General features: G+C 40.6%; 1 protein-coding gene across 1 annotated transcript in view; it reads left to right on the forward strand.

Moving 5' to 3' along the window:
- The window catches only part of agbl1 (AGBL carboxypeptidase 1), a 122170-nt gene extending 100781 nt beyond the window's left edge, over positions 1-21389 (forward strand). The window contains exons 25-26 of the mRNA XM_077596927.1: positions 11757-11914; positions 20906-21389. Coding sequence (XP_077453053.1) covers positions 11757-11914; positions 20906-21044 — 297 coding nt within the window. The 3' untranslated portion in view covers positions 21045-21389. The remainder of the gene's footprint in view (positions 1-11756; positions 11915-20905) is intronic.
- The last annotated feature ends 4666 nt before the right edge of the window (positions 21390-26055 follow it).

Here is a 26055-nt window from a genome sequence, read left to right on the forward strand (position 1 = left end):
GGAACTGGGACCACGCAGGAAGTTTTCCACAAGGTGGGGACCTTCTGCAGACTGAGGCTGAGGTTGAAAATATGCAGAATCACTATACCAAGCTGATCCGCACACTCTCTCAGTAGTCTGGAGCTGAGGCCGTCTGGACCGGTAGCCTTCCTTGCCTCGATCTTCTTGAGCTGTTTTATCACCTGATCGACAGTAATGCAGAGACCGGTGGAAGAGGGGGAGGAAGAGGAGGAGGAGGAGAATGAGGGGGGAGCGTTGCTTCTGGTCTGGGGGGTCAGGGGAGTGGGGGCAGGACTGAATCTGTTAAAGAACTGATTCAGTTCATTGGCCCACTCCCTGCCGCCAGACTCCGGGTCTCTCTCGCTGTTGCCTCCATGGCCCGAAATAGTCCTCAAGCTCCTCCAGACCTCTTTGGTGTTGCCTCTCTGGAGTTGGTTCTCCAGCTTCCTCCTGTAGATGGTCTTACCCTTCCTTATCTCTCTCTTCAGCTCCTTCTGGACCATTTTCAGGCTCTCTTTCTCCCCAGACCTAAAAGCCCTCTTCTTCTTGTTCAGGAGGGCCCTTAGATCCCTGGTGACCCACGGCTTATTGTTGGAGAAACAACGGACCTTCTTGGAGGGTACAATGTTCTCAACACAGAAGTTAATATAATCTGTGATGCAGTGGGTCAAGCTGTCAATGTCATTACAATGTGAATTGCACAGCACCTCCCAGTCGGTGGTCTCAAAACAGTCCCTCAGTACCATGCTGGTGTCCTCGGTCCATCTTTGTATGATCCTCGTGGTAGGTTTTATTTTCCTCACCATAGGGATGTAGGTGGGGATCAGATGGACCAGGTTGTGGTCTGAGCGGCCCAGTGGGGGGAGGGGGACTGAGCTGTATGCCTCCTTTGTGTTAGCATACAGCAGGTCCAGAGTTTTTTGTTCCCTGGTGTGGCACTTCACAAACTGAGTGAAGGTGGGGAGAGTAGAAGCCAAGGGAGCATGGTTAAAGTCACCAGAGATAAGAAAGAGAGACTGGGGGTGTGACGTTTGCAGCCGGGACACAGTGGCGTGAAGCAGCTCGCGGGCGACTGTCGCATCGGCCGAGGGACGTATATACGCAGTTATTATGATCACGTGCGAGAACTCCCGGGGGATGTAAAACGGCCTGATGCTAACAGCTACTAGCTCGATATCTCGAGTGCAGAGTCGCTCCTTCACAGTAATGTGCCCGGGGCTGCACCATCTACTATTAATAAAAACAGCTAGTCCCCCCCCTTTCTTCCTACCGCTCTCCTCAGCATCTCTGTCCGCCCTCACCAGCTGAAAACCGTCCAAGGAGACGAGAGAGTCCGGAATTAGTTCATTCAGCCAGGTCTCCGTGAAGCACATAATGCAGATATTCCGATATTGTCGTTGTTGTTTGGTCAGCGCCGTTAGCTCTTCCATCTTATTGGGGAGAGATCTTACGTTCCCCATAATAATAGATGGAATGCTGGGTCTGAAGCGTCGCTTTCTCTCCTGACATTTTCGTCCAGCTCTGCATCCTCTTCTCTTCCTCTTTAACTCCGCGGGGAGGTCCAGGTCCAGGTCCAGGGGAATCCAGGTGTTGCGTAGCGCTAACAGCTGATCCTTTGTGTAAGACAGCGGAGGCATGGCTGAGTGGGTCAAAATATAATGTCCAGAATTCCCAAAAGATAAACTAAACTAATAGCTCAAAGACTGCCTCTCGCACAACTTGAGTCTCGGAGTAGAGTCTTGAAAGTAAAGTTTTAAAACATTAAAGTTTGGAATATAATATATAAAGCAAAGTAACAAGTAAAATCTTAAGAGACAATAAAATGTCAAAATAAAGGATAAAAAAGCTCTAAAAAAGCCCTAAAAACACAGAATACGAGTGAGGGTTTAGGGAGCCACTGCAACTAGCAGCCGCTTTGAACGGCGCCTATGATCATATATATATATATATATATATATATAGATATATATATATATATATATATATGTATATATATATGTATATATATGTATATATATATGTATATATATGTATATATATATGTATATATATGTATATATATGTATATATATGTATATATATATATATATATATATATATATATATATATATATATATATATATATATATATATATATATATCAGTGGCGGGCGGTGCATTTTCTGGTAGCGCCTTCAACGTATCAATCCAACCCTCAAAAACTATTTTATGGCTATAAAACCTCTACTGCAGCTACAGCTGCCACACATAAAAAATAATCAATAAATTAATGCACAAAAATGGGGTAAAATCCACTTCCTAGCAGCATTTCATGATTAAATACAAACACTGGCGCTTTTCAGACATTAAAACCAGGCCAGGGGGTGATTTTCCCGGGAAAAGACAGCGATGAATGTCAATGGCGTACGGGCAAACATTGCCCGAAAATGGGGTAAAATCCAGCCAAAAACAGCATTTATTGATTAAATACAAATACTGGAGCTTTTTAGACATCAGAACCGTCCCGGAGTATCATTTCCCCGGTAAAAAGACAGCGATGAACGTCGATACGTCCATACGTGAAATGACAAAAAATGCACTAAAATACTAAAATTAGGTAAAATCCACTTCCGTAGCAACATTTATTGATTGAATACAAATACTGGAGCTTTTGAGACATTACAACCAGGCCAGGGGGGGTGATTTTTCCCGGGAAAAGACAGCGATGGACGTCAATGGTGAAACGCCAAAAAATAAACTGGGGTAAAATCCACTTCCTAGCAGCATTTTGTGATTAAATACAAACACTGGAGCTTAAATACAAACACTGGAGCTTTTCAGATATCAGAACTTGGCTCACAATTGAAATATTATTTCGGAAAATAGCCATATTTGTAATTTTACTCACCAAAAATCCTTTTTACACAATATCCATCCTCCTTTCTTTCTTCCTTCTTTCCTATCGCCATAGAAGCTAATGATGAAAGTCGAGCCTGTCCTGTCATATTTCCGGCATAGTCCGTTTTGAAAATGGCATTAAATCAACACAACAATATACTATTTGCTTGTGGAGCTAAGTTAGCGCGCTGAAAGTGCCCCACACACCATTTTCCCGGCTGTAACAGGCTTGCTAGCTTCAGAGTTGACTGCCCTTTCTCAATGATGTACATTTTTTTCCTGAAAAAGTCCGTCTGGAAAATAGCTTTGTGAGCAAACAGAATCTATTTGTTTTTGCTTCTGTCGGCCATAGTGGGTGGAGTTTGCGATCTCGGCTGCCTCGGTACTGCTTTGGCCCGCCTACTAGCCAATCATAGTTTGTGAAAGCAATGACATGTCCCAGCCAGCAAAATGCTAACGCCTATGAAAAATCATTGTGGGGTTGCCAACTCGAAATCTGATTGGTTAAAAGCAATAGTCTAGTTTAATGCAGCAGAGCCCGCAAGAACTGATTGTGCAGGCTTTGAGGCAGATCTGATCTGGCAACAAATAATGGCTGAAATGTGATTGGTTAAATGCTTTAATATGAAAACACACATCTGGAAGCAGTGCAACCAGGGGGAAAAGCAATGAAAGGAAGCTAACAGACCATTTGGAATAATAAGTACGTATTGATGGACAAAATATAATATGATTCAGATATTTCTTAGGCCAGCAGAGAAGGCCTTGAAGGCCCTGACGGCCCGCCACTGCTATATATATATATATATATATATATATATATATATATATATATATATATATATATATATATATATATATATATATATATATATATAATTTACAGAATACGAGATGAATAAAGTTATCTAATCCAATCCAATCTACTAAAGACTACAACTCAAACTGCAACTATGGGACCCCAAGCTGTCCGCCTAGGTGCCTGAACAAAAAAAAAAGGATATAAACCTCCTATTTAGTGAAAACAACGGAAAACATAGGACATTTATAACAATCAAAGTGGAATTTCGTTTTATTTCAAATTGAAGGCTACTCGCGTTTGGCCAGTCAGAGAGGGATTGATAGGGAGGGAGGGAGGGAGAGAGAGAGAGAGAGAGAGAGAGAGAGAGAGAGAGAGAGAAGAGAGAGAGAGAGAGAGAGAGAGAGAGAGAGAGAGAGAGAGAGAGAGAGAGAGAGAGAGAGAGAGAGACAGAGAGAGGGAGAGAGAGAGAGAGAAAGAGAGACTTGACGGATGCGCTCTTAACATAACAAACTTTTAATTTAACTTAAATTAACTTAGATTCCTATACACACACGGAAAAAAAGTTTTAATCTTACGTTAGACCAGTGGTGTGCCGTCAAAGCCTTCTGGGCCTTCTCTGCTGGCTTAAGAAATATCTGAATCACAGACTGATGTTAATTATATTTTGTCCATAAATAATTCCAAATTGTCTGTCAGCTTCTTTTCATTGCCTTCCCCCTGGTTGCACTGCTTTCTGATGTGTGTTTTCAAATAGGAAAAGCAGTCCAATGAACCTTCATTCTCTCTGGGAGAACTTGCAATCTTGAAATACTTTAAATTAGATGGTCATTTTTATCAAACAAATAAAAGTATTAGTATACTTTTAGTTAGACAGTATTTAGATCGTTTCAACAGTGTTTAGACTCTAAATACTGTTGAAACGATCTAAATACTATTGAAACGATCTAAATATCTAATATCAAAATATCAATAAGAGCATTCGTTTAACACATCGGTTTCTGCCATCGACTGTCATAGGTGTCCAATGAACCTTCATTCTCTCTGGGAGAAATAAGAGCACTCATTTAACACATCAGCTGCTGCCATCGACTGTCATTTTAGCTCCAGTATTTGTATGTCATCACTAAGTGCTGATTTTACCGCATTTGTGCATTTTTGGCACTTTTGCGAATGGTCGCATATCGTCGCATTTGGTCGCGCCGACGTTTATCGCTGTCTTTCCCCCGGGAAAATCACCCCCAGAGCCCGGTAGTCATGTCTGATAAGCTCCGGTATTTGTATTTCATCAATAAGTGCGTATTTTACCCAGTTTTAGAGAAATTTAGGCCCTTTCGCAAATGGTCGTCGCATTTGGTCGCGCCGAGGTTTATAGCTGTCTTTCCCCCGGAAAATCACCCCCAATTAATGTCTGAAAAGCTCCAGTATTTGTATTTAATCATTAAATGCTGTTTTAAAAACTATTACTCCGCTTTTGGAACACTTTTCTGGGCATTCTTAACCATTTTTTCTACCTTAAGAGAGATTCTCCCATTCATTCTTCCAGAGAGAATGAAGGTTCATTGGACGCCTATGACAGTCAATAGCAGCGCCTGATGTGTTAAATGAGTGCTCTTATTGATATTTTTATGTTTGATAAAAATGACCATCTAATCTAAAGTATTTCAACATTGCAAGTTCTCCCACAAGGTTCATTGGACGCTTATGACAGTCAATGGCAGCAGCCGATGTGTTAAATGAGTGCTCTTATTGATGTGTTAAATGAGTGCTCTTATTGATGTGTTAAATGAGTGATCTTATTGATATTTTGATATTAGATATTTAGATCGTTTCAACAGTATTTAGATCGTTTCAACAGTATTTAGATCGTTTCAACAGTATTTAGATCGTTTCAACAGTATTTAGATCAGGGGTCCCCAAACTTTTTCCTGTGAGGGCCACATAACTTTTCCCTTCTCTGATGGGGGGCCGGTGTCAGTTTGTAACAGAAAAAGTGTGACGATCGTAGGGGAGCTTAATTTTTTGTTATTGTTTTCCAGAAAGCCACACATAACCAAATAACCCTTTCCAGGTTCTTTACAGAAAAAAAGTCAGCAAACATATAATAACACTATTAATGAAATAAATAATAACTAAAAACCCTCTCTGAGTTCTTCACAGAAAAAACAGAAAATAAATAACACTATTTATGAAATAAATAATAACTAAATAACTCTCTCTGGGTTCTTCATAGAAAAAAAAGCCATGGAACATTAACTTTCTGTTGTGCCATGCACAATCTTCTCCCTTTGCTCTGAAGTTTATGCACGACACCACAACCGTCATTACAGAATCCCACGTCAACATTTTGCAGCACAGTGCTTGGTGGTGAATTTGGCAGTGGACTCGTAGCGGGGCGGTGAGACCCCTTTTTTCCAACTCCCGGTTCATGCGTCCCATTATTAGACCGCGAGTTTCGGCCACCATGCTAGGAGCCCCGTCAGTCGTGATGCTAGCTAGCTTTGACCAGTCCAGGTCCAACTTCTCCATGGTTTGGCACACTTTGTCAAAAATATCCTCTCCCGTTGTAGTCCCTTTGAGACTTTGGAGGGCTGCCAGATCCTCGCAAATCTCAAAGTTTGCGCTAACTCCACAAATAAAAATGAGCAGTTGCGCTGTGTCTTGCACGTCCGTGCTTTCATCCAGTGCTAATGAAAAAAAGTCAAATTATTTCGTCTTCTGCTGCAGCTGGGCATATACATTACTCCCGATTTCTTCAACGTGTCTGGTCATTGTACTCACCGACAGACTTACGGCATTAAATGCATCTTTCTTCTCAGGACACACCTCCTCCGCGACAGTATCCATACATTTCTTAACAAACTCTCCGTCAGTGCTATCAATTTAGCAACCCAAAAGCTGGCCCGAACGGATGCCTGGTTCTGCTGAGATAGTAGTCCACTTTTTCACTTTGAGAGTTTGTCTGCTCGTATTTGGCCTTGCAAGCTATCGTACTTGTCTTTGTGACGGGATTCATAGTGTCGGCAAAGATTGTATTCTTTGAATACCGCCACCGTCTCTTGACAAATGAGACAAACAGCCTTTTCTTTGCATTGAACAAAAAATAATCGTTTGTCCACTCCAGGTTAAATACCCTGCATTCTGAATCAATTTTTCTCTCACCTAACTTTTTTGCCATTATTCCGTTCTCAAACAGGTTGCAGTTTTAATATGCGTGAATAGTCCGCGATGGTCCCAGGGCTCCGCCCTCACCTGCGATCGTCCAGATGTCTCGGTAACACTGCTCGTGCATGCAACGGTGGACGTGCCCGCATGCATCAAAGGGAAACACTCTCCCCGCGCGTGTCACCAAAGAAGCAATGCGAAGCCCCGCTTCACTGGGATGATTTGTGGGCTCAGCAGGGGTGCAATGAACCAAACACAAGATTAAAACGTCCCAGTCTTCAAGGCCAAATAGGAAAAAAAAATCCGATAGCGTCTCTGGTATTGTTCAGAGGGCCGGTCCAAATGTGCCGGCTGGCCGCATCAAAAAATAAAAATAAAAAATAAAAATAAAAAATTCGATAGCGTCGCTGGTATTGTTCAGAGGGCCGGTCCAAATGTGCCGGCGGGCCGTAGTTTGGTGACCCCTGATTTAGATCGTTTCAACAGTATTTAGAGTCTAAATACTGTTGAAACGATCTAAATACTGTCTAACCAAAAGTATACTAATACTTTTATTTGTTTGATAAAAATGACCATCTAATCTAAAGTATTTCAACATTGCAAGTTCTCCCAGAGAGAACGAAGGTTCATTGGACTGCTTCAATAAAAACACCATCTGTGAATTTGCTTTTTATTAAATTGACAGTAGGTGGCAGCAGCCGATCAGGCGACCAAAAGACCGGCGACCCAAAAGACCAACGACCAAACTTCTGGGCGACCTAAAGACCGCGACCGAAAGACCGGCGACCGAAAGACCGGCGACCGAAAGACCGGCGACCAATCGACCGTGTACCGTGAAGATTGCTCTCCCCCCTCTCCCACCCCCGCCTTTTGCAGACCCACACTACAAAAGTCACAGAGGAAGAACTTGCCCTACCGAAAGGAGACCGCACAGACCTGATTAGTTTCCGCAGTGGACACCACCCCCTGCTTCGCCCTTATGGGGAAATCCAACTCGGATCGCTGCCGCCTGTGTGACGAGGAAACTGAGTCTTCTGAACACCTATGGCTCCGCTGTCCGGCCTTAATGACCGAACGCTACCATCGCGGCCTGGGCAACTCCATGGATGAACTAATCCGTGTTCCAGTGGCAGCTCTAGCGCTGCTGAGGGTAATCCTCAGGCACCTGAGGTGAAAAAGAAGAAGAAGAATAAAAGCAGCTACAAGACACCAAAGCACTGCCAGACACTTACAAGCAACGATGCTCTCCAAAACTTTTGGGGAAACCCGAGTGGAGTTAGAGTTTGGCAAGTAAGTGCGCAGGGAAACGGAGCGCCACAACGAAAAGGTAAAGAAAAATAGGACAATCTTAAAAAGTTTGTTAGACTGTGTTATTTTTGGGGGGCAAGGAGTAACTTGCCTTTCGGGGACACGATGAAATTGCTGCATCCCCAAACAAAGGAATATATGTGGAACTTCTTTCTCTCATTGCTGAGAGAAAAACGGATTTACATTACCACCTGTCCACTAATTAAGTTTTTAGTGGCACGTCGGGCAAAATACAAAATGACCTGATCACTGTTATTGCTGAAGTGACGGAGGAAGATATCAGGAGGGAAATAAAAGTACTGTTGTTTGTCTCTGTAATGGTGGATGAGACGACAGACACGAGTAATGCAGCACAGCTCGCACTGGTTCTGCGTTACGTCACGGGCAAAGGTGTCAAGGAGCGGTTCGTCAGATTTGAAAATGCTACCAGTGGGAAGTGAGCCGATGACATTGCAGGTCTTATCATTAAATTTTTGGTGGAAAATGAATGTCTGGGTAAAGTTCTGGCACAGTGTTATGACGGTGCAGTGGTCATTTCTTCTGGATTAAATGGGGTGCAGGCTAAAGTTAAGGAGTGAGCACCGTTAGCTTCATTCATACACTGCTATGCACATCAGCTCAATTTAGTACTGACTCAGGGGGCCTCAAGGCTTAAAGAATGCAAGATATTTTTTGCTCACCTTAATGGCTTTGCTGCATTTTTTTCGAGATCACCTCGACACACTCAACTGTTTCATCACATCCTGGAGCATCATCATGAGTACGACAAGTAGTCTGTGCGGTGTGCTGATGGATTTAATGCACGTCTGGATGATTTTGAATTTAGTATTTTGCTTCACACATTTAATTGCATTTTTGAGCATTCAGACATGCTTTTTCCAATACTACAGAACAACAAACTGGATGATCAGTTTTGTCTTGCAAGAGTAAATGAGTTTTGTGACACAGTTGAACGCGAGAGGAGCCGATATGAGGAAATCTACAAGGCCACCAAACGCAGTCCGGGTGCTCCAAGCGCATGAAGAGGTCAAGCGCAATATTCTCGCGCACTACCACCAACTCCACGCCAGGATTCTGGACAATATTATTTGCCAGACGCGGACCAGATTTCAAGACAACAAAAGACTGATGTTTCTCTCCCTCCTCGACCCGCAGAAGTTTCAGGAATACCAGAAAACTTTCCCATGCAGCCTTCTCCAGCTTAACGCAGAGCCACGGAGCACTTTTCGATCTGCCTCGGCTAAGAACAGAACTGATTGTAATGTATGCCATGGATGATTTTGCAGGAAAATCTCCCACTAATCTACTTGACTTCCTTCATCAGAAAAATCTGAGTGAGAGCATGGGGCGGCTGTACACATTAGTGTGTTTGGCAGTGACCATCCCCGTGTCCACTGCTTCTGTCGAACGGACATATTCAGCCCTAAATAGAATAAAAACTTATGCCAGAAATACAACAGGACAGACTCAACGTTCAGCATTAGCTTTGATGGCGATAGAAAATAACTTCTTGATGGACCTGAAACGCACGGGTAATCTGTACGACAGAGTAATTGAAATCTTCTTGAGGAAAGAAAGAAGGATGGACGTGTATATATACTTTGCAGCTTCAGTTTATCCCATTATTTAGATTAAAGATCCAAATCAAAAATGTTTGAAAAAATGTCAAAATTCACGCTGAAGTTTGCAAGCGGAAGAAAGGGACCGCTCACTCAACTCAGCACCAAAGAAGAACAATTCTGCCGTAGAAGAATGCCACGGCGAATAATATAAAAGTTCGAGTGGGCCACGTCCGGGCTTTATCCAGTTTTGTTTGGATTGGATTTTGCATCGCACACTTCAATTTGTGGAGGAAGATGACATTGTGGCTTTTCCCAGTTTTGTTTGGACTGGTTTTGGCATCGCGCACATCGCCTCATGTAGAAAGACAATGTCTTGTCTTTTCCAGTTTTGTTTTTGGTGGATTTTGCATCACGCGCATCTCATGGAGGAAGACAGCCCTAAGCCTATTCCAGCTTTGTTTGGATTTTGAATGTAAATGTCAAATAAATACACCGTGCGTTACATAAAAAAAGAAGTGAACATTTGAAATACGGCAACAATATCATTTTCCAAGGTCACCAAGCAAGTGGTAACCACTAGGGATAAAAACATCGTTAAGATGGAGAATGCCCTATCGGTCTGGATCTTGAACTGCAAATGCATATTTGTGCAAAAAAGAAACAGTGGTCACAACTCCATGTAACTATGTGCGCCAAAAATCTCCTGCATAAGCTCTTCCTCTTGCCCTTCTGGCGCATCCTGAAGATTCCATCAATGATCCAATAGCTTGAATCTGACGAAGTGGCATCACCTGACTTGAGCTAAACCTCCCAATTACCTGTGCTGTGGATCTTCATTTTCATCACCATCATCGTCCTGCACAGGTCTCTCATCATGTTTTTGGGGGCATTTAATTCAAGAGGACTATTCTCTAACTATTTTCATTGCGAGTACAGTACTTACAAATTGATTATATACAGATTACAGATATACAGATCATATTTAGATATTAATACATTAGTCTTTACATGTCCATATAACTGTAATGTTTAATAAATAAACTTCTTGATAATTGCATACTTCTATTTCTGTATAAAGGTTAAAACATCTAGCATGGTAGAAATAATAGGGGTGATCCTACTTTGCGGTTTTTCGATTATTGCGTTGCCTTGTCTAATTTATCCATGAAATTTGAGAAAATTCTGTATATCGGGCCGCATGAGTTTCACCTGGGCAGGCAGGTTCTCCTTTCTCTCCTTTCCTCATAGTTTAAAAAAAAACGGAAGCACTAGTTAACCAATTCCATTTTTAAATTTCAACACTTTTGACAAGAGACAGACATACAATGAGGTGTATGGGTAAGATAAGTTTAGCAGCTGCAGAAGCTTCCGCCTCTGTTGAAGAGCAAAGCAGAAAAGAACAACAACTTGTTAAAATGGCCGTGGTTGAGGTGAGAGTTACAAATAGGATTAGCTATAGACTGTGTGTGCCAGTGGGATGGGGCATGGTTGAGTTTAGAGTTATGAATAGCTATAGAGCACGTGCCAGTTGAGAAGTTTCAGTCTATGCATAAGTGGATAACTATGAAGTTACACCCCCATTTCTAGGCATGCACCCATTTTCAATTACCCTTCTCCAACCAGAGAGCCAGACTGAGTGGCAAATGTCCAGTACTCTATGATTTCACACTTTCAACACTGACGGGACATATTTTTGTAAGACAGAAGCTTGAGGATCAGTAAAGCAATATAGAAAGTGACTCCCTAAAATGTAACAAATGATTATGTCGCTGTAGCCACACTCTTTTCACCCTGGTTTTTAAACATACAGACATTTCTTGTGTGCATTTGCTACCAATTCAAACTTTGCTTTTCTTCCTTCTTTACAATTTGTATGTGTTCATAAATAGGGTCTACAAATTAGAACCACCGAGCTAGAAGAAATGGGAGTTAATTTTTGCCAGAGTCTGCTCTCCTTGACGACAGATGCAAGACATTTCTCATGTGGACCAATTCAAACTTTGCTTTTCTTCCTTCTTTACAATTTGTATGTGTTCATGAATAGGGTCTACAAATTAGAACCACCGAGCTAGAAGAAATGGGAGTTAATTTTTGCCAGAGTCTGCTCTCCTTGACGACAGATACAAGGCCCCTTTATAGCAGGAGTCTTGTGAACCACATCCAGCTGGTGGGACGTGACATCATTGACCATAAGTCGCACAAGTAAGATACTGTATTATCTTGACTAAGGGTGCAAAGAAACAAATTACTATCGTAATTTCCGCACAGCACAGTGCACCTGTCAATTAGACACACAACACTTGTTTTTCAAAATGTAAGTATAGAAATGCATAGATGTATTGCAACTTTACTATGTTAATATGAGATACTACTGGCAGAGGGAGGTGTAAAACAAACATTTGATTGATCAAAAATACATGTATTAATCAAGTCAACACGCCAAGTACATCCTTGCCTTATCGCAGCTTGCAGAGGGAGCCACACACACAAGTAAACTCATCTATCTTTGAAATCATAAGGGTTACTTTTCTTTTGGCAAAATCAGTTATTTGACACTAGGAAAGAAAGTTATTTTTGAAGATGGATAGCAAATATATAGCTAAGGATGCATTCACTTTAGAGAGACAGAGACACAGAGAGAGACAGAGAAAGCTAAAGAAAGACAGAGAGACAAAGAGAGAAAGACACAGGCAGAGAGATACAAATATAGAAAGACAGGCAGAGAAAGACACAGGGGGAGAGAGAGAGAGAGAGAGAGAGAGAGAGAGAGAGAGAGATAGAGTGAGAGAAAGAGAGAGAGAGAGAGAGAGGGAGAGAGAGGGAGAGTGTTGGAGTAATCATTATTATAAATGTGTTTGCAATGCTTATTTAGGAATAGAAAGCCTTATTATAAACATGCTTACTATATTAATCAATATATTTGCTTATTAGGAATAGTAATGCTCATCCTGAATGTGTAACAATATTAAACAATATATATATATATATATGTGTTGAACGCTGTGCTTTTATGTTAGAGTTATTGGCATTAATAAAAGCCATTTTAATGCATGCCTTGCTAAAGTAAGAACTGTGGTTCACATCGAGAGGACAGGGAATGGCCATGGGCAGGGAGAGGTCTCACAACAATTGCTCTTGGGAACTGCGAACTGTTTTCGGCTTCGGAGGACTCAGGACAGGTGCTCTTGGGAACTGAGGACTGTTTACGGCTTCGGGAGGAGGACTCACAACAAGCGCTCTTGGGAACCAAGGACTGTTTCGGGAAGATTCGACAGGACGTACAATTGTTTTGATAACTGTGCAAAATTGTTGTGAGACTCTACGAATGTTTAGACTTCTGTGGGGCATGGCGTTAAAACCTTATGATTAAATTAGCGAAACGGACTTCGAGTTGTTAGAATGATCTTGGCCGGAGACACGGATGGATGTATTCTCTCTTGCAAGAATTAAATGTGGATGTGACTACAGATGCCTTTTTATTGAAAGCTGAATACGGAAAAACCTAAGGATAAACCTACAATTGGATGAACCTAACATTTGGTCCTTCGAGCCTGTGGTCAAGATACCGGAGCAGAATCCAGGTCGCTTCCGTTCGATATCTGGGAAGACCGTGCACGGCGCTTAAATACCCTTTTCCGGGCTGGATGACTCGAAGGAGCGGCTTGGGTTCTCGACGGTTGACGACTAACACTCTGAAAGAGACATCTGGTGTCATATCTGGTAAGTCCACGTGAATGTCTGCGTTTGTTGACGGGTTCCAAATGCGCGAAAGGGGCATTGCACGTGAGGTCCATTTTTTAAATGAGACTCGCGTCCAGGGGGACTGCGTAAAACCCTGGGTATACTAGTCGATGCCAGGTAAAGAGACAGAGCATGAGTCTATAAAACTTGGGGCAGTTCGGGGTGTCCTGTGCCGCGGTCCGGAAAGGTACAAATATAGCTCTGACAGTATTTCACGCTAGGTTATACATTAGGAATTTGGGGCAGTTCGGGGTGTCCTGTACGGAAGGTACAAATATAGCTCTGACAGTATTTCACGCTAGGTTATACACTAGGAATTTGGGGCAGTTCGGGGTGTCCTGTACGGAAGGTACAAATATAGCTCTGACAGTATTTCACGCTAGGTTATACACTAGGACGGTATATCACGCTAGGGTATACATTTGTGTTGCGTGTGTTACGTGTTGCGTGTGTTACGTGTGTCCTTCCGCGGAAAAGCGTGTGTTACGTGTGTCCTTCCGCGTAAAAGAAAGTTAACTAACTGATAACTGAGTGCACGCGAGCTCCCTTCAAAATGGGCATCTCAAATATCAAAGCGGTTAGAGACGACGATGTGAAACAGTGTCCGCCGTGTAAAGATGAAATTTGTTGAAAATCAAAGCGCTACAAGGGTTAAACACCTAAATTTATGGATAAACAAATATGGGTTTGCTGGCCAGCTTAAATATGCATGAAATATTAAAACCTGCAGGATAAAATACGCACTAAGCATAGAAGTAATCTATATAATATGTGAAGGGAGATACAAGCGAGGCGGCTTGTTCCACAGAAAGAAGTGTGATAAAACGGGTCCGTTGTGTAAAATAAAAATAAAAGATAGCGCGGGCTACTCGGCTGACGGGAGAGGATAGGAATGTAAGCCAAGAAGTTGGAAAAAACAAATGAAATCGGGTTTTCAAAAATGCTATGTGCGTGATTGCCTGGACAAAAAGTCTCTAAAAACAAGGCAGGCCTGCTCAAAATGATTTGAATGGGGATTTTGAACATGAAGATGTTGAGCTAATTTTAAACCAGAGATCACATTCTTTGTGAATGAATTCAATTGGAATTTTTTGTGTGATGCTGAAAGTTGTAAAACGGCAATTAAAATGGTTATTTCCAAGTCCTAGGCATACTTTGTTAATAGTACCTAAATGTACTGTCAATTTAATAGAATGAAATGGCTTATTGCGGATTATCTTGGTTTTATCCTGTCAGCGGGAATGTTTTGGTTAACAGTCGAAAAGAAATACAAAACGACCAATTAAATGTTTAGCGGGGTTGCCAAACCTGTCTTTTTTGTCATACTCTAAACTGGTCAAATAATGCGTCGGCTGCAGGGGAGCGCGGCTGTCTTTGCTGCTGATTTGAATGCAAAAAAACATGTGGACCGCGTAGCGGCTGATTTGACGGTGTTAGGCATTCAGTATGCGCGCAGACCGCACGAGCGACTAATTTTTTGGACCCCTTCCGTGAAGACATTACAATAATTGGCCTTGGGGGTGCTGAAGCAAACTTGAGGGCAGAAATGGGTTTTGCTATGATATAGTTGTGCTTGCAGCATATTGTGATTATGGGGTCTTGGCAAACTATAGTGATATAGTTGGATATCGGGAGAGTAATTAATTTAGTCTTCTCTAAAAAGCGTTGTAATTGTGCACAGGAGGCGAAACATTGTGCGCAGAAAGAAAAGAGGTCGCTTAGGAATGTCAACATTGATAAGCTGCTTCTGCAGCGAGCGTGAAGGTCACAGTCAGCGGCTAAGGGCGCGCTTCCGTTTAAACATTTCAGAATAAGAACAAAACATGGTCTGCAAGGGATGCAGGGTTCCGCGATTATCTTCGCATTTATATTTGGGATTTAATCAGAAATGTCCTTCGAGGTGATAGAAAATCTGTTTGGCAAAGATTGATTTGGTAAAAGCTTTGGAATTGGGAATAATACTATTATTATTATTTTCATTTTTTTTCTTTTGTGATGTTCAAAGGGCTCTTAATTGAAGAGAGCTAGTTTTTGGAGGATAGAACGAGATTATTACTGTTTTTGAATGTTTGGGTTGTTCAAAATACTTTAATATAGGAGATTGGCTGGTTAAAGAAAAATGAATGGATTTTTTTACAATATTATGGCATATTGGTGACAATTTGTGGGTCCTTTATTAAGCATTGAAAATTGTAATTAGGAAATGCCTAGTAAAAGGTTGATTTCTCTAAATTTAAGTATTGTAGATTTTCCTTGTGGTAACAGAGAGCTATAAGAAATAGCTCTTATCTTAAGTAAACATAGTATGGGGTGATTTACAAATTATGTTTTAGGTACTAAGTTATTTGGTTGTTAAAGAGATCAGACATGAATTTAACAATGCAGAAATGGCATGAGAAATTTCGTGGCATTCGTCCAAATTATTAGGTAAATTGAACCTGGCTGGGGTAGATAAGATAATTGGTTAAGGATAGGCATAGTTTCCCTAGAAGAAACATGGAGCGCCTTTAAGTGCACAAAACGCGTTCCCTGTTTGACCTGAAGGGGGCAGATGCTTTGGTATAGGTCATATTGATGACTATTGGGACGTTACTGCCTATTGCTTTAGGGGCATACAAATTAAGAATTTAGCCAAAACTTACTGCATTGCAATTATGGGGTTAATACACCTGAATGTTACGGTGATAACGATTGGCAATAACAAGCTTAGATAAAGGGGAATATCTACAACAAATTCAGGTGGGGCCTTTCATGGTGTGAAACAAGTGATGAAATAATGTCTATGTTTTAAAAATAACATCTCCAAATTATAAAATATCAACCTTGGAGAAATGCTTTAAGTAGATGGGTTGACTAGAATGGGCAAAATTCGATAACATTGAAAGGGGGTGTAACTTAATGCAGAACAATGAGATAAAGTTTTTTACAAACAGTTAAAATACTAAAAGGGGGTGTGTGTGTTTCAATGTGTCACAACTTTTCCGTTATTGCATTATTGGCGAATAGATAGTTAATCACAGCCACTCGCATGGCAGTCTACATGCTGACTGACTGGGGTAAGGGGCGGTGGCAATTGAACAAATTTCTATTTTTAGATATGTGGCATGTGAATCTAATACATTAATTATCTAGTTTCTTCAGGCATCAATCTTGCGGTTCGAGGATCTACTAATGCGGAGTGGATCCAGACCTTCCGGAGTGTGGAGTATTCCTGGTGTCCTCAAGAATTCGTAGGTTTTCTCTGGGTACTCCAGTTTTACTCCAACAAACCAAAATTGTGGATGATTGGGGGAGCACTCAAAGCAAATTCCTTGATTATGAGTGCGAGCGTGGATGAGTGTCTGTCTTTTGTGTTTTAATTGGCTGGCCACCAAGATATATCAATATTCTAATATCAAGGTGGAATATTTCTGAAATCGCTGATACGCCTTTCAAGGACGGCAGTGGCAGAGTAGGACAGAAAAGAATTTCGCCAAATGAAATTTTTTGATTTCTGCAATGGGAAATTTTGGGAACCTGGGGGACTAAACAAAAACAAAAGACTTATCTAGGAGGGCTACCATTTTGAGTCATGGTAAATTTCATGCCTCAAAAAAGGGGGAGGTTATATATTCAATCTATATGCAGATATATGGCCAAAACACGGGCGATTCCCCCTTATGTCAAGCTACAAAAGCTACATATCCATTTCAAAGGATACACATGGATTTTATAGAATATGTGTGGTACATAACAGTCCTAAAACAGATTGGGGAAACCTTGTTGCAGAAACTGGTCTAGATTGGCAAGCTTGGATGACACACGCGTGCGAAAAAACCATCAGGCCTTCGATAAAATTAACCCATACGGTGGGGGCATTACAAATCATAATTCAGACTGACAAATTAACTTGTGGATCTTTGTCTGACGTTTTTCCTAAGTCCATGGGCAGGTGGAGAACCATGTCTATGGAGACGGTAAGAAGGTCGTCAGAGATGGAAACACCCGGATCCGCCATAGTAAAATTAAAATCTGAGATAACCAGAGAATTCATTTCTGCAACGGGGAGTTCCCAAACGGGAGGCGGTAAGAAATAATTGGTTATTGTTGATGGAAAATGCAGCTATTATAAATCAAACCTGTATAACATGTAGGGGGCCGACCTCTCTTAAGAGTAGTACCCGCGCAAATTACCCCTGATTGTGTAAAGGAGATAATGACAAAAGAAGATGTAAGCCCAAAATGTATGAAATGGAATAATGTCTACCCAGTTACAACGGCAGCAAAGGACAAGCCTAACTTTTCAACACATGTCGCGTTTAATCATTTTACCTGCTTAGTCCTCACAGGGCACGGTCCGGCACTGGGAGCGATAAATGTGACCCACGTCCTAAAACAGACTGCACCCCTGATACCACGTTCTGACCTATGGTGGTGGTGCGGCCAAAACAAATTATACGACGCCTGCCAAAATGCAGCAGGACTTTGTGCCTTGGTCTCACTGCTATTACCAGTGTCTGTTTTTCCATCTACAGTAGAGGAGATACAATTGGATGCACAGAAATCCGGTATGATGGCGGGCCCCTCGCGACGGTGTCGATCGGCATGGAGAGAGGGTGATGCGACATACATTGATGCGATTGGCATCCACGGGGCGTACCAGATGAGTATAAGTTGGCTAATCAGATCGCAGCAGGTTGGGAGTATATTTTTCTTTTAATTACTCCAAACAAAAATGTTGATTGGATAAATTACCTGCATTACAATGTCCAAAAACTTGGAAACTATACTGAACAGGGATTTGTGGCGATAAAGGAACAATTGGCAGCCACCAGTCTTATGGCGTTCCAGGATCGCATAGCAGTTGATATGCTGCTTGCGGAGCAAGGGGGCGTATGCAATGTTTGAAAATGTTGCACTCAACAACACGTCACCCGGTGGGTCCCTCACCCAGGCCATTAGTGGCCTGCAGACCCTCAACCGCAATATGAAGAAGCATTCTGGAGTCGGAGAATTCCGCCTTGAAAAGCTGGTGGCATGTCCTTTTCATTTGGCCCAATTTGTTGCATTTTCCGTAGCCCTTTTTGCTACGATTTTGACATTATGTGGGTGTTGTATTATTCCCTGCTTAAGATCTTTGGTAAGCCGACTTATAACCACTGCGAGTGCCCCTACAAATTCTAAATTGCATGAATTGTATCCCCTACTAATGAAGCGTGCTGATGACAGCAGTGAATTCCAGGAGCATGGTAATTCCGAGGATGAATTGGGCGAAAATGATCTTGTTTTCTGCTTTTCAGACCTGCCGAACGAGTAGAGCCTAACCGGGTAAAATTAAAACAGCCAACGGAGATATCCCTGTCTCTTTTTGGATTTGTCATAAAATGAATAACAAACATATAGTAAAAGGAGATCATGTGCAAATTTATAATATAGGGGGGAATGTTGGAGTAATCATTATTATAAATGTGTTTGCAATGCTTATTTAGGAATAGAAAGCCTTATTATAAACATGCTTACTATATTAATCAATATATTTGCTTATTAGGAATAGTAATGCTCATCCTGAATGTGTAACAATATTAAACAATATATATGTGTTGAACGCTGTGCTTTTATGTTAGAGTTATTGGCATTAATAAAAGCCATTTTAATGCATGCCTTGCTAAAGTAAGAACTGTGGTTGACATCGAGAGGACAGGGAATGGCCATGGGCAGGGAGAGGTCTCACAACAATTGCTCTTGGGAACTGCGAACTGTGTTCGGCTTCGGAGGACTCAGGACAGGTGCTCTTGGGAACTGAGGACTGTTTACGGCTTCGGGAGGAGGACTCACAACAAGCGCTCTTGGGAACCAAGGACTGTTTCGGGAAGATTCGACAGGACGTACAATTGTTTTGATAACTGCAAAATTGTTGTGAGACTCTACGAATGTTTAGACTTCTGTGGGGCATGGCGTTAAAACCTTATGATTAAATTAGCGAAACGGACTTCGAGTTGTTAGAATGATCTTGGCCGGAGACGCGGATGGATGTATTCTCTCTTGCAAGAATTAAATGTGGATGTGACTACAGATGCCTTTTCATTGAAAGCTGAATACGGAAAAACCTAAGGATAAACCTACAATTGGATGAACCTAACAGAGAGAGAGGGAGGGAGAGAGAGAAGGAAAGAGAGAGAGGGAGAGAGAGAGAGAGAAGAGAGAGAAAGAAGAGAGAGAGAGACAAAGAGGGAAACACACAAAGAGAAAAAGACAGAATCCGAGAGGGAGAGAGAGAGATAGTGAGAGATAGACTGTTAGGTTTATCCTTCGGTATTTCCTAACTCAGCTTTCAATAAAAAAGGCATCTGCAGTCACATCTCCATTTAATTCTTGCAAGAAGAGAATACATCCACCCGCTCGTCCGGTCAAGATTATTCTAACAACTCGAAGTCTGTTTCGCTAATTTATTCATAAGATTTTAACGCCATGCCCCACAGAAGTCTAAACATTTGTAGAGTCTCATAACCATTTATCACAGTTCTCAAAACAATTGTAGGTCTGTCAAATCTTCCCAAGAGAGTTTTGATGCGAACCATCCAGTAAAGAGGTGCTTCCCAAAACAGTCCATGGTTCCCAAGAGCGCTTGTTGTGAGCCCTCTCCATGCCCAAGGCCATTCCCTGTCCTCTTGATGTGAACCACAGTCCTTACTTTAGCAAGAGATGCATTACAATGGCTTTTATTAATGCCAATAACTCTAACATAAAAGCACAGCGATCAACACATATATATATAGTTTAATATTGTTACACATTTAGGATGAGCATTACTATTCCTAATAAGCAAATATATTGATTAATATTGTAAGCATTTTTGTAATAAGGATTTATATTCCTAAATAAGCATTGCAAACACATTTATAATAATGATTACTCCAACATAGCCAAAGAGAAAGACAGAGACGGAGAAAAACAAAGATAGAGAAACAGAGAAAAACAAAGATAGGGAGACAGAGAAAATGAGAGAGAAAGACAGAGACAGCGTTTTATCTGTTCATCTTTTCTCTATTTTGAAATAAATGACCGTATTGGTCCCGTTGTCTTGCGTTATGTATAGCATTTTGTCTTTGTCACCTTGCAGTTTTGTGCATGTCAAATCTAATTTGTGCGCATATATGTCGAACCCTCTATTCAGTCACCATTTTTTTGCGACAAATACGGGGTGTATGCGAGAAAATACGGTACATACATGTTTGATAAAAAAAACCTAGAAAAGGACAACATTTGAGTTTTAACCGTTTTTAATGTTATTTTAGCAATGGAAATTAATTTGAATTCAAACCTAAACAAAATGCTTTTCCCAAGTTCCAACTTGATGTACTTTATATTGAAAAACGGCCACCGTGCATCTATGACTGCGAGTTTATTCTTCCAACTGAAGTAGCCAAGCCCAGGTTCATGGAGATGTATAACTTCTGTTTGTCTCCCATACAGCTTTTTTGAAGATGATGAGCCCCCATGTGTTGAAGAAATTGAATATTCCACGCCATGTCATGGTCTCAAAGGCAACAATTTGTTATTGGATATAATTGGATGCATGGTTAACAAAAATGCAGATAGCTGTGCTGACTGACAAATAGCAAAACAAAAAATGACAATAAAGTGTCTGTTATTTAGAACAGTTAATTCACCCGTGCCATCACATCAATTAACACTGATAATCTAGAAGAAAAAGATGGGCTCTTCTTATCCCAACCTTAGATGAGCAACAGTTTTCAAGCACTATTTTACATTTGATTAATTAATTGAGTATTCTCAGTTTTAAGAGGTGGATTGGATTCGATAACTTTATTCATCCCGTAGTCGGGAAATTTCGTTGTCACAATAGCAAGAGGGTGAAGATGCAGAAATAGGAAAGACATTTTAGACATAAATAGATAGGTAATAAGTAAGTTAGTAAATAAATAAATACATGAATAAATATATAAATAAATAAGCATGTTGCTGAAATATATATATATATATATATATAAATATATATATATAAATATATATATATATATATATATATATATATATATATATATATATATATATATATATATATATATATAGATAGATAGATAGATAGATAGATAGATAGATAGATAGATATATATACATACATACATACACATACAGATATAAGCACATATATACATACATACACAGATGTACATGCATGCATACAGTAGGTCTTAACACTCAGCCATTTGTTTTGGTAAAGAGCCTGACAGCTGATGGGAGGAAAGATCTGCGGAAGTGGGGATGTAAAACGGCCTGATGCTAACAGCTACTAGCTCGATATCTCGAATGCAAATTTGCTCCTTCCCACTAATATGCCCGGAGCTGCACCATCTATTATTAATAAAAACAGCTAGTCCCCCACCTTTCTTCCTACCGCTCTCCTCAGCATTTCTGTCCGCCCTCACCAGCTGAAAGTCATCCAAGGAGACGAGAGAGTCTGGTGTTAGTTCATTCAGCCAGGTCTGCGTGAAGCACATAATGCAGATTTGACAATATTGTCGTTGTAGTTTGGTAAGCGCCGTTAGCTCTTCCATCTTATTGGGGAGAGATCTTACGTTCCCCATAATAATAGATAGAATGCTGAGTCTGAAGCGTCACTTTCTCTCCTGACATTTTCGTTCAGCTCTGCATCCTCTTTTCTTCCTCTTTAACTCCGCCGGGAGGTCCAGGTCCAGGGGCATCCAGGTGCTGCCTAGCGCCAACAGCTGCACCTTTGTGTAAAACAGCGGAAGCATGGCTGAGTGGGTCAAAAATGTAATGTCCAGAATTTGCAAAGATAAACTAAAATAATAGATCAAAGACTGCCTCACACACAACTTGAGTCTTGGAGTAGATTCTTGAAAGTAAAATTTTAAAACATTAAAGTAAAGTAAAGTTAACAAGTAAAATCTTAAGAGACAATAGAACGTAAAAATAAAGGATGAAAAAAGCTGTAAAAACACCGAATACGAGTGAGGGTTTAGGGAGCTACTGCAACTGGCAGCAGCTTTGAACGGCGCCTATGCTTATGATTAAACTTGATATTTCGATGTGACCCAAGTGAATAACACTAACTGGATATTGTCATCATGTTTCCATTATAGTACTCATTTGTGTCCTTTGCCCCATTAAATATTTAAATAATGTTGGTTTCTTATGTTGATGGTCATTGTCATATTTATTGATCTACATTTGACTTTTAGAGATATTTTCTTCTGTAGTAATACAAATAAGACATTTTTCTTGATCATTTGTGGATGATTCTCGAAGGCAAGTTATGTTTGTTTTGTAAATTTGCTCTCCATATCTGGCAAAAAATTGACTATTGACTTAATATTACAATGGAGATTTGAACAGTATGACATTAGATATGTGCTACATTTTTTTGTCTGAATTCATAGTTATATTTTGTGTAAAATGTTATTTTCTCTGCTCGCTTTAACCCTCTTTGTCATGATTTGTTTTTGTTTAATGTCTTTTGGTTTAGTTTATTCTTTGCTATTGCCTTTGTCTTGTTTTGTAATTGTTTCATTCTGATTTGTGTTTTAGTCTGTATTGTCCTTCTTGATTTTACCTGTTATTGCATGCTCTTTGTGTGTCTAACAATCAGTTGTATCTCCTGTCACATTCTTGTTCCTCATTGTCTCATTTCTCCATGTGTATTTAAAGATGCTGTATGGTTATTTTGATCATTTTCCTTTAAATACATGAAATACCATAGTCTAAATTTTTCTCTTAAATGGTCGATGTGCCCAATCGTCCGGGGCGCCTTGTTTGTGCACTAAATTCAGATTTTTGTATGACCCTGACCACTTCAGTGACTGGTCTTATTTCTTGCCGACACGCTACTTATTGCGATCAACCTAGCAGACGTTCACCCTAAAAAATAGCCTCCCTGCGTATTCCAAGCGTTACGGCAAAGCCATTCAAAACATCCCAGCCGAGTGGAAAGGCATTTGACGCGCTTTTAACCCTCAAAAACACTCTCAATACTCAAAGAAACAGCACTTTAGACCTATACAGAGGAAATGCCTGAAGTGAATGATAACAGAATGCGGGTGTGAACGCTTGGAAAATGGACTCAAGCCATGGATCCGAACACAATTTAACAGCAAGGAGGAAAAGCTTTGCGAACGGCTTGGGTGTGACGAATGTCGGATGGCCGCCAACATATAGGTTCCATAAGTCCCCACTTAAGGCTGTTTTTCTTGGAATGTAGACAGTAACTTTCAAATCAGGCTCATCTGACATTCATTAACCGATTATCTTTCGTCAATGAGCCTTTTTAATGTCAGGTGGTTCTAAAATAATTTACCTTAAACTAAATAGTAGATTTATGATTGGCTGGACACCAATTCAGGGTGTCCCCCACTAATCCCTGTAGTTGGCTTGGATAGGCTCCAGCATCCCCCGCGACCATTGTGGGGCTAAAATGAATAGATATTATATTATGTTGCCTAACTTAACTGTAAATAGTGTTGAAACATCAAGGTCTATTAAAAGCTTTAAATGACTACTACTCATAAGAAGTCAGGGTTCCAATGGGTCCTTAAAAGGCCTTAAGAGTGGAATCAAATCTGTAAAGTCAGAATTGCCACCGTCAGGGGCTCCGTTGTCAGAATCGCCGCCATCACGGTCATAGACTAGTGGGTGGGTGCCAGAATGGGCATAGGGGAGCAAGGCGCCTGGATTGGTGCAGGGGAGCGTGGTGCCGGGACGGGTGCAGGAAAGTGGTGCACCGGGACGGGTGCAGGGGAGCGGTGCGCTGGGATGGCCGCTTGAGAATGACGAGCAGGATCCGGCACGGAAGAACGGGACACCACCTCGGGAGCTCTGCTGTCGACTACCACCCCACTCTTCTTTCCACGCCGTAGCGCATGCAATGGATCGCCGCTGTCAATAGATTAATACATAATACAATAGTGTTTTTTCCCAGAAAGTTGAAACCACACAACTTTATTTAATGCTGTCCAGTGTTGGGGAGAACGAAATTTCTTCTCCCATGGATTGATCGTCGCACTTGGTAAAACTCATCCACCATCGCAATATCTGTTTTGATTCATATTACCATTATTGGCCAGGCAAAGATATGGTTTAACTTGATCAGTTTTTACTTGAAAAACTAATTTATATTCTAAAACTATAATTAGGGCCAATATTTTTTTAATCCATTAGTTTCCACATTGGGATGCTATCCCTCCACTGTCTTAAAAAATAATTTAATTTAATTAAAAATATTGAAACAAAAAAGATGATGATCAATAAGGCTGTATAATTAGCTTAGAAATTTTAAGAATTCACTTATTTTCATAATCGGATAGTAAATTCTTTGTCTGAAAAATTTCCCTAGAAACTATTGGCAAACAAAATGTTTGACGATTGTTGGAGTAATCATTATTATAAATGTGTTTGCAATGCTTATTTAGGAATATAAAGCCTTATTATAAACATGCTTACAATATTAATCAATATATTTGCTTATTAGGAATAGTAATGCTCATCCTAAATGTGTAACAATATTAAACAATATATATGTGTTGATCAAGTTATTGGCATTAATAAAAGCCGTTTTAATGCATCTCTTGCTAAAGTAAGAACTGTGGTTCACATCAAGAGGACAGGGAATGGCCTTTGGCATGGAGAGGGCTCACAACAGGTGCTCTTGGGAACCAAGGACTGTTTTTGGGAAGATTCAACAAGACCTACAATTGTTTTGATAACTGTACAAAATTGTTACGAGACTCTACGAATGTTTAGACTTCTGTGGGGCATGGCGTTAAAATCTTATGAATAAATTAGCGAAGCGGACTTCGAGTTGTTAGAATAATCCTGACCGGACGAGCGGGTGGATGTATTCTCTCTTGCAAGAATTAAATGGAGATGTGACTACAGATGCCTTTTTTATTGAAAGCTGAGTTTGGAAATACCTAAGGATAAACCTAACAACGATCAATGATCTGGCGCATAACTCATTAGTAGTTGGAGAGGCCTCCTAACTGCGTAATACAGAACCTTACGATCGTTTTGTTAAAAATCCCCAATCTTCCAGGTTTAAATTATTGTAAACTTTCCATCAGTTCAATGTGTCACATTTGGATAATTCAATGTCGGTTTCCTGTGTTTAATGTACAACAGACACTTCAATACTGCTGCAGGTTCACATTTGAACACAAGTTGTTTATGCATTTTAGGCTAAAAGCCTGCTAGCTATCTTTAAAAAGAAAATTTGATAAAATTATACCCAAAATATAGGGGGAAAAATTTCCCAGGAGTGCACTACTTTGATCTTTTTCATTCTATTGATCCTTTTTCTATTTTTCATCACTCCTAACCAGTGTTGGAACTAATGACGTTACTTGGGTTACGTTACAAAATTACTTTTATGCTGCAACTTCTAACAAAATGCCTTACATTTCTCAATTTATACCTGCACTATAGTTACTGTATAAATGTTACCTGCATTACCAAATCAAACGGCTTTATCAGTACTTATGAATGCACGTGAGACACTGAGTAAACAGGATTGCTTTTTATTCAACGGAACCCCACCACTGCTATCATATCACACTCTCTCTTGCCTGCACACTCCGCTACGATCT

The sequence above is a fragment of the Stigmatopora argus genome, chromosome 3 (genome assembly GCF_051989625.1).
Source record: "Stigmatopora argus isolate UIUO_Sarg chromosome 3, RoL_Sarg_1.0, whole genome shotgun sequence".
Lineage (NCBI taxonomy): Eukaryota > Metazoa > Chordata > Actinopteri > Syngnathiformes > Syngnathidae > Stigmatopora > Stigmatopora argus.